Source organism: Leopardus geoffroyi, chromosome B1, assembly GCF_018350155.1.
Source record: "Leopardus geoffroyi isolate Oge1 chromosome B1, O.geoffroyi_Oge1_pat1.0, whole genome shotgun sequence".
In the NCBI taxonomy this organism is placed as follows: Eukaryota; Metazoa; Chordata; class Mammalia; order Carnivora; family Felidae; genus Leopardus; species Leopardus geoffroyi.
The window spans coordinates 159,811,959-159,829,414 of NC_059327.1; the positions used below are offsets into that span (position 1 = coordinate 159,811,959).

A 17,456-nucleotide genomic window follows, 5' to 3' on the forward strand; every position below is an offset into this window, starting at 1 on the left:
CTGAGCTGAAGTCCAACGCTAAACCAACTAAGCCACCCAGGCGCCCCCTGTCTCCACTTTCTCACCTCATTTCTTTCAATCCTTGCCATTTGGGCCCTGGACCCCATCACGTCTCTAAACCAGTCCCTTTTAAGGTCATCTGTGACTACATCTTGCCAAAGCCCATCTTCATGCTCAGTCTGCCGTATTCTCAGCCTCACAGGAGCAACTGACATGGTTGCAGCACTTCCCCTGGGTTCAGTAACCCCAGACTCTAGCCTGGTTTTCTTCCTCCTTCACAGGTTTCTTCTCCACATGTGTCAAATCTCTGCATCTAGGAGTGCACCAGGGCTCTGATCTGGATCTCTTCAGAGAGATGGTTTTCAATACCTTTCATACCCTGATGTTTCCTTCATTTGTATTTCCAGCTCTAAATTTGTAATTCCAATTGCCTTGTTACACATGTCCACTTGGAGGTCTGATAGGCGTTGTCTCCAAATCTTCTTCAGCACAGAAATGGCACCATCACCCATTCAGCTGTTCAGAACAAAAGCTTAGGGAGCATCCTTAGTTATTCTCTTCACTCCACCTGGTCCCACCTCCAAAATAAATCCTGAATCTGACTTCTCACCAGTGCACTGCTACACATGAATTTAAACTACCATCATCTCTGGTTGATGATGCCTGGATTGCTGCAAAAGCCACCTAATCTGTCTTCCTGCCTCCACTCTTACCCATCTCCTGTCCATTCTTCAGCCAATCTATTAAAACATAAGTCAGATCAGGGGCATTCCCAAGCTCAAAATCCTCCACCAGCTTCCCACTGCAACCAGAAAAAGTCCAAATTCCTTATCATAGCCTACACCACCACACCTGACCTTGGCCTTGGGTTCCATCTCCCTCGCTCTGCCCCCTCTTTCACCAGCAGCTCCAGCTGAAACACTGAGCTGGCTCCTGCCTCTGGATCTCTGCACTGGCTTTTCCTGGATCCTGGATTACTTGTTCCCACCGTCTTCACCATGATTCCTTCTCCTCCTTCGACTTTCAGCTCAAATGTCACCTCTGAAAGGCCTTTCCTGATCTCTCCGTGGAAAGTCTTCACCTTCTCCCACCACTCTCTAGCACTTAATTTGAGAAATTACTGCATGGATTCGCTAGGGAGTTTCCCGTGTCACCCCACGCCCAACACCTACACCAGAAAACCTCCCGAGAGCGAGTTCTTTGTTTAGTTTAGCGCCCAAACACTGTCTTGGACAGAGTAGATGTTGAAGATACAGGGGTTGGCTGACAGAGCTCCCAGGGTTGTTCCCCGGGGGCTCTTACGAGGTTCTGGCTTGCTGCAGGGAGAGATCTCGCTCACTCCCTTCGCTCACCCCGATCCTCTGCGGGACGCGGAAGTGGGGGGCCAGCAACCGCTCCTCCTCCAGCCCCTCCCCCTCTCGTGCCTCCTGTCCCCTTTGCCCCCTCTCCCCAAGCCTGTCGCTTGTCCGACCTGGGCGCGCTCTGCGTGTCGCGCGGGCACGGGAGCGGGCCGAGACCGGCGGGCGGGCCAAAGAGGGAGCATGGCGTTCTTGGCGGCGCGCTTGGTGCTGTTGCTCCTGGCCGGGAACTTGGCAGGTAACACTGGCCGGGCAGGCCTGATGGGACCCGATGAGCCGCGTAGAAGTAGCGGAGAGTGGCTCTGGCCCGCGGCAGCCGGTCCCTGGATCCTGGCGGCCCTGGCTGCCCTTCAGGCACACGTTACTGGCGGTTCCCCGTGACCTGCGGTCGTGTAGGAGTGCGAACGTGGGGTCGTGCAGGGCGGGGGTGGCGGTGGAGCCAGCGGACTTGCTTTAAGATCTTGTTTGGCTTTGGCTCCCAGCTCCTTCTTAGTGACACACTGCTGTCTGCTCTTTCTCCCTTAAGGCTGATTTTCTGGAACCCAAGATCAGAAATTGGGTTTTTATGGACACAGTGACCCTACATCTGCAAGAGATGAACAGGAATTAGGGATTGTGAATGCCAAATGCATCAGGCACTCTGAGGCTTGTGAGAAAGGGGCTTTAGTCCACCTGGTCTTGACGCCCATTTGAAAGTGGAGTTAAAGTAATACCAAATGTTAAGTTGTGTGTTTGTCACCCTAGCCACTGAGGACAAGAATATCATGAATTAGTAAGAGTTACTTCTCTGACTTAAAAAAAAATTTTTTTTTAAATGTTTTAATTTATTTTTGAGAGACACAGAGAGATAGAACATGGGCAGGGGAGGGGCAGAGACAGAGGGAGACAGAATCTGAAACAGGCTCCAGGCTCTGAGCTGTCAGCACAGAGCCTGACACAGTGCTGGAACCATGAACCACCAGATCATGACCTGAGGCAAAGTTGGATGCTTAACCCACTGAGCCACCCAGGTGTCCCATACGACTATGCCTTTTATTCCATAGTTCCAAAGTTCTTTCTCAAGCAAGCCTGTTAGGGTGGTCAGTTACAGAACCCATACCAAATGTTCCTTCTGTGTGCCTGTCACAAGAGTGCCAGAAAACAACCAAATACCCTTCTTTGGGGGTAGGGGTGGGCAATGGGGGCTGTTCAAAGAAGTTGGGCATCTGAGAGAGGGTATGGCCTGGATAAATCACAAGCTGGATTTTAAAAGCCCTTTATCAATAAGAATTGACCTCAATCATATAGTTTAAAATGCCTCTTTTCTGACAGCCTCTTTGGACTCCTGGAGCTCTGAGTTCAGCCAGACTTCAGAATACAGAACAGTAAGTAGGAAGCCACTTGTATTATTTCCACTAGTATAGTGAAGCCCACACAGTTTGGGCTGGGGCTGGTTTTCAGGTCTCACCTGCCACTTTTGAAACTGTTTACTTCTTTAGATATCTGATTCTAAGGCAGGCTTTTTGATACAGATCAAAATTGTAAATTTTGGTTGAAAATAGCTCAGTCCTTGATGGCGTCAGCACATTGTTTCCTTTAATAGTTTCTTTAATGATTCAAAAGATCCTTGATCTAATGGTTATGTCTTGTACTAGAAATCTTATGAACATTATCAAATTGAAGTCTGTGGAAGCAAATGAAGCCCAACTAAATGAGAACAAGCAAAAAAGCAAAATTCACAGCTTGATATAGCAAGGGAGTCAGCCCCACTTATCACTTGTGTTTTGGTGGAGACTCAAAGGCAGGCAGAGGAGGGGGGAAGCTTTGCAGTGGGAACAAGGGAAGGCTTTAGGTATGCCCTAATTGGAGCTGTTGGCCTGGGGAAGCTGTATGTGGGCTAACTAGAAGCAGGCTTCCTGTGTGATTGGTAAGGAGTGCATATTTGGCTTTCTTTGATTGATCCTCAGTTGGATGTGGGGACAAACCTCAGAGAAGCTGGCAGGTATTAACCAAGTCCTGGCCATTTGGGGCCAGTTGTTACGGAGGTTATTGTTTGGCTTCTTGGACTGTCATCAGAGATGGCTGTCTGACGTCTTACAAGTCTGACTTATAGCAGGCTGACTTCCTGGGCTGGTTATTCTATATAATGAGTTGGTTTTCTGGGTAAGTTGCTGCAGGTTGTGGGTCAGCGTTCTATTCTAATAAATGGTCTGACATTGTCCATTTGTATGGACAATGTATGTCTCTCAATCCTCATAGTGACCTTGTATGATAGATATTATTTTACATATGGGGATATTTACCTTAGGGGGTTAAGTAACTTTGAGTATTCAACTCAGAGTAGACCTCTTCCAGGAAACCTTCTCATCCCATTTTCTAACTCCAAAGAATATGTAAATGCACTTTCTCTTTGGTTCCATGCAACCTATACTGCATCATCATCATCATCACCATGACAGTGTAGGGGAAGATTAAAAGCTTTCCTCTACCCTTCTAAGTTCTCAGCTGGGGCCTCTTGAACAAAAGACAGTTTAACAAGAAAAAAAAACAGAGAAAGTTTATTAACATGTGCATCACACATACATGTGGGAACATTCAGAGATGAGTAACTCAAAGAGGTGGTTTAAAACTCTGACTTATATAGCATCTTTAACAAGAGCAATAAATTGTATAAAGAAAATATACAAATGGACAATGTCAGACCATTTATTAAAATAGAACTCTGACCCACAACCTGAAGCAACCTACTCAGGAAACCAACTCATTATTTAGAATAACCAGCCCAGGAAGCCAGCCTACTACAAGTCAGACTTATAAGTAGACATGCAGAGACATGACAGGACAAAGTAAAATGGTTCTAGGCTTCCAAGGGTGGCATACTATGGGAAGGTAAATGTATGGGAGGAAACTAATGGAGTAAGGTTTGTTTGCAGGTTCCTCTGGTGCCATCTCTGGGCTGAGTCTAGAGTTGTCTTCAGTAAAGGAGAATTTATATCTTGCCTTTAGGTAGAAAAGGGGGGAGGGTACAGAGCACTTTTCTTGGGTTTGTTACTTCTTAGCTGCCTTTAACTCAAAATAATTATATCAAAGAGTCATAGTTTTGGGGTGACATATTCTGGGATTTTTTTTAAGTAACCTCTACACCCAGTGTGGGGCTTGACCTCACAACTCAGAGATCAAGAGTGCATGCTCTACCAACTGAGCTAGCCAGGCACCCCTGCCAAATACTGTTCTAAATGCTTTAAACATAATAACTCATTTAATCTTTTATAGCATTATGAAGTAGATATCATTATTATCCCCTTAGCCAGGCATGGGCCACAGGGTGGAACTATGATTCCAACCCAAGCAGTCTTACTCCAGATCCAGTGCTCTTCACTAACCCATCATAGCATTGAACTGTAAATTGCCTGTTTGCCTGTCTCCCTTCAGTAAACTGTATACTACTGTGGTCAAGGATGATGTCTTGCTATTTGGTGTCCAATCTTCAGCACTTAGCAGGTGCCCAATAATATATTTTAATCAGAAGACTCAATTTTGGGGAGTATGATTTTCTTTCAGAAAATGGGAATAGTCCCACCTTCATCTCAAGTTTGGCATCAGGGTAAGGCTAGTTGGGTGTTTAGGGTGCAAAATTTTAAAGGGCACTCTGTCTCAGGAAGCAAATGCTACAGGACCTCGGTCTGTTTGTGCAGGATTATTAAAAGAATGAATCACTCAAGAGATCTTTGCTTTCTTCCCCAGTTCTGTTGCTACTGTTCCAGTTTAGAGTCCCCAAGCATAGTGACCCCCTACGTAATTTTCCTTAACTCTTTAGTGTCTCCACTTTCTGCAAAACCTGGAGCTTCCCAGTGTTCACAGAGTGTCCTTACTGCAGCCTATCTTTCTACCTGTACCTTCCACTGCTTTCCCATAGCTTATGTTCTTCTATCCTTATGCTAGGGCCACAGTTTTTTCTTTGTTTTGTTTTGTTTTAATTTTAATGCTAGTGTAGTGTAATTAACATCCAGTGTTGTATTAGTTTCAGGTGTTAGTGCCACACTGTTTTAATTACTGTAGCTTTGTAGTAAGTTTCAAAATGGGGAAGTGTGAATCCTCCAACTTCTTTGAGATTGTTTTGGCTATTCAGGGTCACTTGCATTTCCATATGCATTTTAAGATCAGTTTGCCAAATTCTGCTGCAAAAAGACAGTTGAGATTTTTGATAGGGATTTCACTGAACCTGTAGATCAGTTTGGGGAATATTGCCATCTTAAGAAAGTTAAATCTTTTGATCCATGAATATGGGATGCCTTTTCACTTATTAGTCCTTTAATTTATTTCAACAATGTTTTGTAGTTTTGCTGTACAATTCTTATGCTTCTCTTGCTAAATATTTTCCTAAATATTTTATTCTTTTTGATGCTGTTATAAATGGAATTTTTTTCTCAATTTCATTTTCAGATTGTTCGCTGCAAGTGTATAGAAGTACAATTGGTTTCTGTATATTGATCTTGTATCCTCCAATCATATTGAACTTGTTTTTTAGTTCTAACAGTTTCTTTGTGGATTCCTCAGACCTTTCTATAAAAAGAGTATAGCATCTTTGATTAGAGATAGTTTTATTTCTTCTTTTCCAATCTGGATGCCTTTTATATTTATTTTATTGCCTAATTGTCTTTTCTAGGATATTCTGTACAATGTTGAATAGAACAAATGAAAATGGACATCCTTGTCGTTCCTAATTTTGGAGGAAAAGCATTCAGTCTTCCACCATTAAATACATTTTTTATAGATATTCTTTATCAGGTTGGAGGAAGCTCTCTTTTCTGCCTAGTTTGTTGAGTGTTTTTATTATGAAAGAGTGTTGGATGCTCCTTTAAATTAAACTGCCCTGCTCTCAGATCAGACACTTCCCTCACTACTGTGCCTTTGGTTAGTCTGTTTTATTTCCTTGAGGTGGACATTCTTCCAAATCTCTCTAATCTAAATTCTGTCCATCCTTTAAGAGCACCACGTATATTTCTTGATTTTCTAATGATACACCAAACTTCTTACAGGTAGGACTCAATTTGTCTTTGTAGTTCTCTAACATCTATCTTAAAATCTTCTTCATTTATTGAATAAACAAATGAGGGACTATATTTGGTAAAGTATTTAAGAATCTTTCAAAAGAAAAGATTCAGAGTATAGAGCTCAGAGAATTACTTAAAAGCATATGACATCTTTCTATAAAAATTAAATTGATTCTAAAGAATAAATAAAAATGCCATGTGACACTATTCCAGAATGAGAGTGTCTTCTAGAGCTCTGAGGAGCAGTCTGCAGAAAAGGGTAAACTCTTTTCTCTAATTGACATGTTGTGGGGTGTAACTTAGAGCCTCCCTAGATGGTGAGCCTGTTCTGAATTTCTTTTCCTTTTTCATAAATTTGGGTAACTGTATAAAACTAAGGGTTAATGAGAACATAATTTATTAATGAAATTGATTGACCTCATTGATAAGAGTGAAAAGTGTTTGTTCATAAAGCCTCATGTCTCTGCTCAGAGAAAATCCAGGAAATGAGTTACCTGAATTTAATAAAGTTAAATGGTGGCTAGCCAAAGCTGGCTTTGAAATCATGAGAATTAGACTGGAATCAGACTGAAATATCAACATTGCCTTCCAGCTGGGTAGATCTCTTGGGGATCTGAGAGACATCAAAGGTCTTCTGCTTAAACAAAACAAAACAAAATAAAACACCAAAACTTCCTTACCAGCCTGTTACTGCTCCTCAAAACTCATTTACTAGTCATTCTTTGAGATGAAAGCATTTGAAAACTGCTGTTGAATATTAAAAAAAAAACCCTAAGATCTTTAGGCTAAATAGATTGATTTTGATTAGTTAGTTATTTACCTATTTAATCAGAGAGTGGGCATTGGCAAGATGTACTTTGGTTATACAAAGGGAGGAAAAAGAGGTCTAGAGCAGGGGATCCCTGAAATTGTGTGCCAAACTGTGTGTCTTGGTGCATTCTCCTTAGCTTCCATACATAGTCTAAGTGGATTGGATGTCAAGATGATTGGGAATAGCCATTTCTAAAGCCAGTTCTAGCTGAATCAGAATTGAGGGGCCTCTAGACACATGGATTCTAACCCTGGAAATTCTAATTGAGTAGGTCTGGAATGAGGCCCCAAATCAGTGTTTGTTTGTTTGTTTGTTTTTTAAGTGTTTATTTATATTCCAGTTTGTTAGCAGACAGGGTAAGTTCAGCTGTACCATGTAGTGATTCAACACTTCCATACAACATCTGGTGCTCATCATAGCACTCCTTAATACCTATCACCTATTTTATCTATCTCCCCACCCACCTCCTCTCTGGAACATCAGTTCCAAACCATCAGTTTGTTCTCTGTAGTTAACAGTCTGTGTCTTGGTTTGCTTCACTCTCTGTTTTCTCTTCCCTTTTGCTTGTTTGTTTTGTTTCTTAAGTTCCACATATGAATAAAATTATATGGTATTTGTCTTTCTCTGACTAGCTTATTTCCCTTAGCTTAATACTCTCTAGCTCCATACATGTCATTGCCAATGGCACTAAATCAGTTTTTAACAAGCTTATGAGGTTGTATGCACAGGCAACCCTGTGTAGGTTCACCAGGGCTAGTTGTTAACACTAAACACTCACTCAACACCTTCCACTTAAGCAACTCACAAGTGATCCTCTCCCTTCTCTCTGAACAATTTCCATAGTGTATTGATCACTTACTGGCTGTAGATAGCCTACTGTCTTTTGTATGCCAGAAGACTGTATTTTTTTTAAGATTTTATTTTTAAGTAATTTTTTTAAATGTTTATTTACTTTTCAGAGAGAGAGAGAGAGAGAGAGAGAGACAGAAAGCATGAGTTCAAGAGGGACAGAGACAGGGAGTCACAGAATTCTAAGCAGGCTCCAGGCTCCACGCTTGCAGCACAGAGCCCCACCTGGGGCTTGAACTCACAAACTGAGATCATGACCTGAGCCAAAGTCAGATGCTTAACTGACCGAGCCACCCGGTCATCCCCTATTTTTAAGTAATTTCTACACCCAGTGTGGGGCTTGAACCTACAATCCCAAGATCAAGAGTCACATGTTCTACCGACTGAGCCAGGTGCCCCTTAAATTCTGTATTTTAAAATATTAGTTTTTAATTAGGGTCAATTTTGCTCTCCAGCAGGCATTTAGAGTGTTATTTTAGATCATCATGACTAGGGAGTTTATACTGGCATCTAATGGATAGAGAGCATCCTACAATGTACAGGACAGTCTCCCATCACAAAGAATTATCTGGTCCAAAATATGAATTGTGTGAAACAACAGTACAACAGCAGCAACATTTTTTAAAATTCATTTATTTATTTTGAGAGACAGAGAGAGAGAGCGTAATCAGAAGAGGGGCAGAGAGAAAGGAAGAGAGAGAATCCCAAGCAGGCTCTGTGCTGCCAGTGCAGACCCTCACAAATCGTGAGATCGTGATCTGAGCTGAATCAAGAGTTAGACATTTAACCAACTGAGCCACCCAGGTGCCCCAAGAAATTCTGTTTTAAATAAACCAAAATAGGAAATAATATGTGACTTATTATGGGTATCATTTTTGCAGTGATAGCACACAAAACTCTTAATTACACTTGACCCTTGAATAATGCAGGGGGTTAGGGATGCTGACCCCCTCCCACAGTCAAAAATCTGAACATAACTTTTGATCCTCAAATTTAATTAATAGCCTACTGTTGACCAGAAGCCTAACTGATAACATAAAGAGTTGATTAATATACATTTTGTACGTTATGTGTTACATCCTTATCTTACCTGTATTCATGTAAGTTAGAGAAAAGAAAATGTTATTAAGAAAATCATAAGGAAGAGAAAATATATTTAAACTCATGTTGTTCAAAGATCAACTGTACTTGAAATATTCAAAGGAAAGTTCTCATCTCTTGTATCATTTAGGATTAGATTCAGCTGCAAGTAACAAAAACTCAAAATAGGAGCACACAGTGCTGCTGTCTGAGAATGTGGCCTCTATCTTCCCAGTCTAACCAAGCTCTAAACAAAGATTAGAGCTCCATGCACTCTGCAGGAGGATGGAGGAATGGACTAAGAAAAAAATTGAGGGGAAACAAAGGACAAGTACCTGCTTTCTTTTAAAGGAGCTTCCCAGAAGTTGCTGTACAATAATTCCATGTATATCCCATTGGCCTTACCTTAATCATACAGTCATACCTAGTGACAAGGAAAGTTATCTTATAGTAGCATTACAGGTGGCTACATGCCCTGTCATTGTCCTACATCAAAAGATTGGCAATTTTGTTTTTCACCTATATGTTTTATGATAAAATGCTTGGGATATATATTTTGTTTCCTTGCTTCCTTGCTTTAATTGACTTTATCAATTAAATGACCAACTACCATTTCTCCCAGTCTCATTGGATAAGAGGGCATCTACTCTGCTTGTGAGAGCAGCCCTATAAGGCATCACCTTAGTGAGCCTTGGGCAGCATATCATGCTCCTCAATGAGAGCTGAACAGAGGATGGAAAGGGTCAACAAAACCTCTTTTACTTCAGAGTTTGGCTCATGGCCAGCCTTGTTTAGGTCTTTATAAATCCAGATAGTATCAGGAGAAATGTGTGCTGCATTTATTCAGAGTGCTAAAACAGGGCGGCTTCTTTTACTCTGAAGTGAGGAAAAGTGACCACCATTTACTAAAACAAGTATTTATATATATAATATTGGTGTGGAGCCCATTGTGGGGCTTGAATTCACAAACCACGAGATCATAGCCTGAGCCAAAACAAGCCTCCCTCAGTTAACCAACTGAGCCACCCAGGTGCCCTTAAATGTATGCATATAAAACAGAAATACAGTGGGCCATATATTTAGACTTTTGTTTAAGTGAGACTCTGCACATCATAGTCTGATCACTGACCAGGTCTAGGACTGGCCCTGCTGGAGATTGGCAGCTGTGAGCAAGACGTATTACCTGACTGGCCTCAATTCCATCAAATCACAGGATTGAGTTCCATGACCTGGTATCAGCTTCTTAGGGCTGCTATAATAAAGTACCACAAACTGAGGGGGTTAAACAACAGAAATTGAATGTCTCCCTGTTCTGGAGGCTAGAAGTCCTAAATCAGGATGTTGGTAGAATTGGTTCCTCCTGAGGACTGTGAGGAAGAATCTGTTCCATGCCTTTCTCCTAGGTGCTGGTAGCCCCAGGTGTTCCCTGTCTTGTAAATTCTATGTCTTTATGTGACCTTCCCTCTGTTTATGACTCTGTGTCCAAATTTCCCCTTTTTATAAGGACACCAGTTCTATTGGATTAGGGCCCAATCTACTGACCTCATTTTAAATTGATTCCCTGTACAAAGACTCTATTTCCAATAACATAACTTTTTGGGTGGGCACAATTCAACCCATCACCACCCCTAAGTGCCAGTGCTGTTTTCTTTGTTGCACTTGGTTGAATGCCAGTACCTTAAAGATCCAGACTGAAAGATTAGATTCCTGAATTTGTCTTGACATCACGCCAAAGGATTAAGGTTGAATGTAACAACATTCTTGTGGAGACAGTAGTGAAGTACAAATTATAAAGCTAGAGGGTTGGAAAGTGGGTATGGTGGCCTGTCTTGGACTTTCATTTAAATTTTTTTTAATGTTTATTTATTTTTGAGAGAGACAGAGAGAGAGAGAGTGTGAGTAGGGGAGGAGCAGAGAGAGAGGGAGACACAGAATCCGAAGCAGGCTCCAGGCTCTGAGCTGTCAGCACAGAGCCCCATGTGGGGCTTGAACCCATGGACTGTGAGATCATGACCTGAACCGACGTCGGGCGCTTAACTGACTGAGTCACCCAGGAGCCCCTGGACTTTCATTTAAAAATCAGCCTGGCTAAGGTCCTTTTCTTACATAGTGGGTATTGAACCATTGCTTCAATGCTGCATCTGATTTTTGCATTAGAAAAATCTTTTTTTGTGTGGAAAATAGAAATATTTTTGTAGGGTGTTTCTAGGAAATTTAGGAGCCTTGGGACTTTGTCCCCCCCAACTATTTTGTGATGAGAATGTCTCAGTTATGTAATTTCTGTCTTCCTTTTTCTTTCCTAGCCAAACTGCAATCAATATAAATTACCAGGATGTCCCAGAGACTTTAACCCCGTGTGTGGAAGTGACATGTCCACTTATCCTAACGAGTGTACTCTGTGCATGAAAATCTGGTAACATAATTTTACAGTATAGACTAGTCCTTTTCTTGATTTTTGATTACTTAGGAAGTAGTGACTCTTTTCTTGGATGTAAGAATCAAATGTGACATAGTAGTTGTGTTTTCAGACTGACATTTAAAAAGACAACCCTTCAGTTCGTTTTCCAGGTCAAAGTCAGAGAGTGACATTTGTGATTAACCAATTATACACTTGATAATCAGGTTATGTTACTCTTCATGGATGGGCAATTTCCCCAAATTAAGAGTGTATTAATAGTTAAACTATGAAATATTAAATATTCTTTTAAATTCAGAGGGCATGTGCAGGTACCTGTACAACCTGCAAAACTAGTTGGGTTGAATTATTACTAGGTAATAGTTCTACCTAGTAGAATGCTAAGTAGTGTGTTATACATGATGCCTTTCATGTAACTCACAGGTGACTGTGACTTCTCCTGTAAGTATGAAGCAGGGTGAATCACAGGATTAAGACACATTTCAAATAACCATGTAGTGCCAATATTAAATTCATGAATTACTCAGTTTATTGCGCACTTTATCACACAAGTTAGTCACAGAAGAAAATTAGTGGAGGGAATTAATGAACCACTCTGAAGAGGATCCAGGAAGGAGGTGTCACAAGGTGAGCAGTGAGGCACCTGTCCAGTCGTTGGACCTGAGACAAACTTTGGCCTGGATTTCGGTCAGGTCACCTTCTGTGCTGACAGAGCCTCCAGCAGCATCTGTCTTGACACAGTATCTTTGCACCTATAGCTTGGGTGGTCAGTCGGCCTTCAAATGTCTCCTACACGTTTGAAGCTCCTTCACTTGAGGGTCCATTTATTTGGGTGTAATGGTTATACCGGACTCTAAATCCTAGACTCTGACAAACAACTAATATGGGCGCTCACATTGGCCGCTGAGACTCCCATCTTGTCTTGCTGTAACTTAGCTTATTGTCTACTGTGAGTAGGAATCACATACAAAGTATCACACCATGACAAGGTAGGCTGCATTGTATTTCGGGGTCCTTTCTCTGATGTCAGTCTTCAGTGAGTTACCTAGGTCTTCTCATAGTGATTTTTTTTAGGTTAGTGCCCTGTGCCTTAGGGTTAGGGAAAAATGGCAGAATTGGGGCCCTATTGTTTACTAGATTTAGCTTTAAAAATGATTTAAGTAAGCATCACCTTAGAATCTAATTTATAATGACATGGGTCTTTTTGGTTCAAAGAGTGGGACAGTTTCAGTGTGGTAGGTAGGTAGTAAATGTGTCTTTATGGTTGTTCAATTTGCAGGGAAGATGGTCATGACATTAAAATAATCCGGAGTGGACCGTGTTGATGGAGCAGTTTATAGAAGAGAACTTGGAGAAACCACCTTCAACAGTATGCTAGATGAATTCCATTTCCCCTTTTTCCTATGTTCCTTTGCATGGGATTTGTTAGCCCACATTTTCTGAGAGGAGGTGTGAAAGAGAGCTATGTGGAGCAATTGATAATTAAAACAAACACACAAAAAAATCCTTGTTTCTTGGCTTTTGCCCCTTGAGTTAAGCTTATTGCCCAGGTGACTTGTGCATTGCTTTATTTCCCTGGAATAAAATCAGCATTGTATTCAAGCACTGCTGTTCTCTGTTGAATACCCATTCTTACTCTGCAGCCTCCTGGTGACTCTTCCTCACAGGCAAAGATGAATTTTGTAAGGGAGAAGTGGAGTTATTGTTGAGAGGGAGAGCTTTATTCTACTCCCCCCTTACCTCAAATCTTACATAGTTAATGTATATGTGCCTGGGACATTGTTCTGCACAAAGCAAATAACTGTGAGACACTTGGAGCCGATTTTAGGCAGAGCTGATAAAGTCAAATAATCATGCAGGTAGAAATATTTACTAGAGTCAGTGTCTTCTTTCAATAGTTGCCCATCAGGGTTAATGTATGAATTTGGCTTTTTACTCCTTTTAGACCAGTGGTTCTCAACTCTGGGGGTGATTTTGCCTCCAGGGGACATCTGGCAATATGTCTGGAGGCATTTTTGGTGTCACTATTTGAAGGGTGGGCACTACTGACATCTAGTGGGTAGACGCCAGGGATGTTGTCAAACATCCTGCAGTGACCCAGGGTGGGGGGTGAAGGGGGCGGGGCAGCTCCCAACAATGAAGAATTTTTCAGTCCAAAATATCAGTAGTGGTGAGATTGAAACATCCTGTTTTAGAGGTTGATACAATATAAAGAATAGACGTTAACAATAATAAAAGCGACAGGGGTTGCTTTAGAATGATGTTTCTAGGTACAGGATTTTGAGTCAAGTCCTACTTTCTAGCACCAGGAAACCATGAGCCATGAGGCAAGAGGTAGCTGAGAGAGCATGTAGTGGAAAGAATATGGCTTTTCGGGTCAGCTAAACCTGAGCTTGGATTCTGATTCCAACACTTCAGTTTTTTATATGGAAAACGGGATTAATGCTCAACTCATGAAACCGTGGAGAGGAAACTGCTTAGCACAGTGCTGGGACACAGAAACTGCTGAAATAGCACCTGCCATTATTTCAAGGACCTCTCTTAGAGAGGAAGATACTGAGGCCCACAGAGGCAAATCAACTTGCCCAACATTATAGAACACATTGAAAGTCTGGAATAGAAGCCTGGGTCTCTAAATCCCCAGTCCTGTTGTTTATGTGGAGTAAAGGCAATAAGGTGGGAAATTCTATAACATAAATGGACTACAGTTAATGTTCTGTAGTTGTTTTTGGCTTAAAATTTTTATGAAAGTAGTATATACTCTTTGGAAAATTAAGAAATACATAAGTGTATTTAAAAAGTGAAAGTTATGCCCATATAGCCTCCAGAGGTAACCACCATTAACTTTTTGGAACATAGTCTCCTTTTTGTTCTCCCTAAGTATGTATGTGTATATCGAATCATACAGACACACACGGACACAGACGTATACACCCCGTCCCATAAAATGGCTCTTCTCTTTATATTGTTTTTTTTTTTAATGTCAATATAGATTGTTCTTTTCAAAAGCTACATAGTATTTTATTATTGTGCCATAAGTTATCCAGGCTCTACTGATCTATATTCAGCTTGTTCATTAGGATTCTCTTTGTTGAAATTGGAAGAATCCCAACTCAAACTAGTCTTAGCTAAAGAGGGAGTTCATTGTCCCATTTAGTCATATTTGCGGAAGAGCAGGCTGATGTTAGCCTCAGAGGGTGCCTGCAATCCTTAGCGCACTAGAGACCTTAGCGCACTAGAAATTGCCATCTCTCCGTGTCTCATCTCTTTATTTTAGCATAAACAGCTTCATTCATAGACTAGCTTCACCTCCTGTGTGAGAGACAAAATTGGAAGTTCCAGATTCTATCCTAGCAACTTTCTGACCTAACAGGAAGTAATTCTTTTCTATCAGTTCCAGGTGAAAATAATCCTGGAGTCACAGCCCCAACAATCTTACTACCTGAAAAGAAAATGACTCTTTCCTGGACAAAGACCCTGACTGGTTCATGTTAGATTATGCATCCACCCTTCTGAAGAATTAAGGTGATATAGAATTAGTTAAGCTGAGATGAGACCTTGGGTCCATTGTTTCCCAGAGGGAAAAAAGGGAAAACCCGAGAGGAAAAAAAATCAATAGATGTTAACTGTAGGCTGTTTACAACTTTTAATGATTATAAAATGTTTCAGAGAACATTCTTATACGTACATCCTTGTCACTTGAAAAAAATACACACACACACACACACACACATACACAAAATGAGAATAGCTTTAAAAATTTTTTTTAAGTAGGCTCCACACCCAATGTGGGGCTTGAACTCATGATCCTGAGATCAAGAGTCAGATGCTTTACCGACTGAGCCACCCAGGGTCCCCTAAAAATTAAAAAAAAAAAATTTTAATGTTTATTCAGTTTGAGAGACAGAGACAGAGCACAAGTGGGGGAGGGACAGAGTGGGGGGGGGGAGGGGGGGGAGAGAGAGAGAGAGAGAGAGAGAGAGAGAGAGAGAGAATCCAAAGTAGGCTCCAGGCTCTGAGCTGTCAGCACAGAGGAGCCCAATGTGGGGCTCAAACTCATGAACTGTGAGATCATGACCTGAGCTGAAGTCAGCCGCTTAACTGACTGAGCCACCCAGGTACCCCTAAAAAAAAATTTTAAGAGAAGTTTATGCTCATGTAGTACACACTGGTCATTTAGTATAGCCAGCAACTCTCTCTTCTTCTGCCCTAAAGTACTATTGCTTCTGCCTTCCATTATCCTTTTCCACTTCACTCCCAACTTCTGGCTGAATGGAGCTGCTGCCTTCTTACCTGATCCAGTATCCCTGAATTTGGAGGTAGACAGAAGGGTAAGCACCTGGTCCAAATTAGACCAGTCATGATCTGTCATAATTCCCACTACCCTAATCACAGGGTTGGTCTGCAGTGGGTTTGTGACTGTTCAGAATCCATCCTCAGGGAAGAGCCCTTTTCCTTTTAGGTGGTGAGATTGAGAGGCTGTGCTTCTGGAAGCTGCTGGAAACTGTGACCCCTCACTATGGAGAAAGACTGTAGTAGGAGAGCATGATGCCAACATGCCCAGGGAAACATGTCCCGTCTTGCCATGGGTCAGGCTCAGTTGGTCAGCTTTTCCTTTGATTCTGTGAGCTGGCTCACTATCCATTCAATATTCCACCCAACACACTTTTTTTTTTTCTTTTTGCTTATAGAAGTTTGAATTGGGTTGTTATCACATAAACTCCTCAACTAATACATTTTTTAAAAAATTTTGAATGTTTATTTATTTTTGAGAGAAAGAGACAGAGTGTGAGCCAGGGAGGGGCAGAGGGAGAGGGAGACACAGAATCGGAAGCAGGCTCCAGGCTCTGAGCTGTCAGCACAGAGCCTGATGTGGGTTTCGAACCCACGAACTGTGGATCATGACTTGAGCCGAAGTCAGATGTTTAACAGACTGAGCCACCCAGGCGCCCCTCAACTAATAAATGTAAGCAATTTGGAAGTGTGGGAAGTAAAAGGGTCTCCCTGTTTTAGTCTCATTCTCCTCTCCTATCCACTCCTAGTACAATGAAATGAAAGACTTTTATAGTCAGTAAGAACTGTTAATAGTATTTCAAAATAAATTCAAAAGTGTCAACATGTATTATAAGAATTTCATTACAGTATTGTTTTTGTGACATTGAACTGTAATACTTCCATGCTTTTATGTATAAACTTTTATCTATTATTATAGAACAAATATATATATATATATATATTCTATAAACGTGCTTTTCTCTTGTATTAGGTTATTTTTATATTAATATATGTAGTTTCTTCATTTAAAAAAATTTTTTTTCAACGTTTTTATTATTTATTTTTGGGACAGAGAGAGACAGAGCATGAACGGGGGAGGGGCAGAGAGAGAGGGAGACACAGAATCGGAAACAGACTCCAGGCTCCGAGCCATCAGCCCAGAGCCTGACGCGGGGCTCGAACTCCCGGACCGCGAGATCGTGACCTGGCTGAAGTCGGACGCTTAACCGACTGCGCCACCCAGGCGCCCCATTCATTTTAAAAACTACATAGTATTCTGTTATATTATTGTGCTGTTATTTAGTCTCTGTTGAGTTATATTTGGATTATTAGAATTTTCTTGGTTGAAAGTGGAATTTCCCAACTGATATTAGTCTAATTAAAGGGAGAATTGGTTCCTGGATATAGCAGTGACTAAGCATATGAGCTCAAAGTCACATATATGCATTCATGGAAACTCTGTTTCCCCATCTGTAAAGTGAGGACGATAATAGTACCTATTTCACAGTTTTGTTGTAAGGAGTAAATTAAATAAGGGGCGCCTGGGTGGCGCAGTCGGTTAAGCGTCCGACTTCAGCCAGGTCACGATCTCGCGGTCTGTGGGTTCGAGCCCCGCGTCGGGCTCTGGGCTGATG

The 17,456-nt window shown here is 41.5% G+C and overlaps 1 protein-coding gene and 1 long non-coding RNA gene across 2 annotated transcripts; both read left to right on the forward strand.

Moving 5' to 3' along the window:
* The first annotated feature begins 1,226 nt into the window (after window positions 1-1,226).
* SPINK2 (serine peptidase inhibitor Kazal type 2) lies at window positions 1,227-13,149 on the forward strand. Its single transcript, XM_045473938.1, has 4 exons — window positions 1,227-1,596; window positions 2,670-2,722; window positions 11,435-11,544; window positions 12,827-13,149. Exons 1-4 carry the CDS (start codon window positions 1,242-1,244, stop codon window positions 12,870-12,872), a joined length of 564 nt encoding a protein of 187 aa, XP_045329894.1. The 5' UTR covers window positions 1,227-1,241; the 3' UTR covers window positions 12,873-13,149.
* A 525-nt stretch (window positions 13,150-13,674) lies between these two features.
* On the forward strand, window positions 13,675-16,316 carry LOC123595950. The gene is made up of 3 exons (XR_006711450.1): window positions 13,675-15,072; window positions 15,763-15,878; window positions 16,010-16,316. It is a non-coding gene; the product is annotated as an uncharacterized LOC123595950 (long non-coding RNA).
* The last annotated feature ends 1,140 nt before the right edge of the window (window positions 16,317-17,456 follow it).

Coding starts and splice junctions, on each gene's coding strand:
- SPINK2 (XM_045473938.1), top strand. CDS start 1,242: ATGTTGAAGATACAGGGGTTGGCTGACAGAGCTCCCAGGGTTGTTCCC. Junction 1,597..2,669: donor CCTGGCCGGGAACTTGGCAG/GTAACACTGGCC, acceptor CTTTTCTGACAG/CCTCTTTGGACTCCTGGAGC. Junction 11,545..12,826: donor ACTCTGTGCATGAAAATCTG/GTAACATAATTT, acceptor TTCAATTTGCAG/GGAAGATGGTCATGACATTA.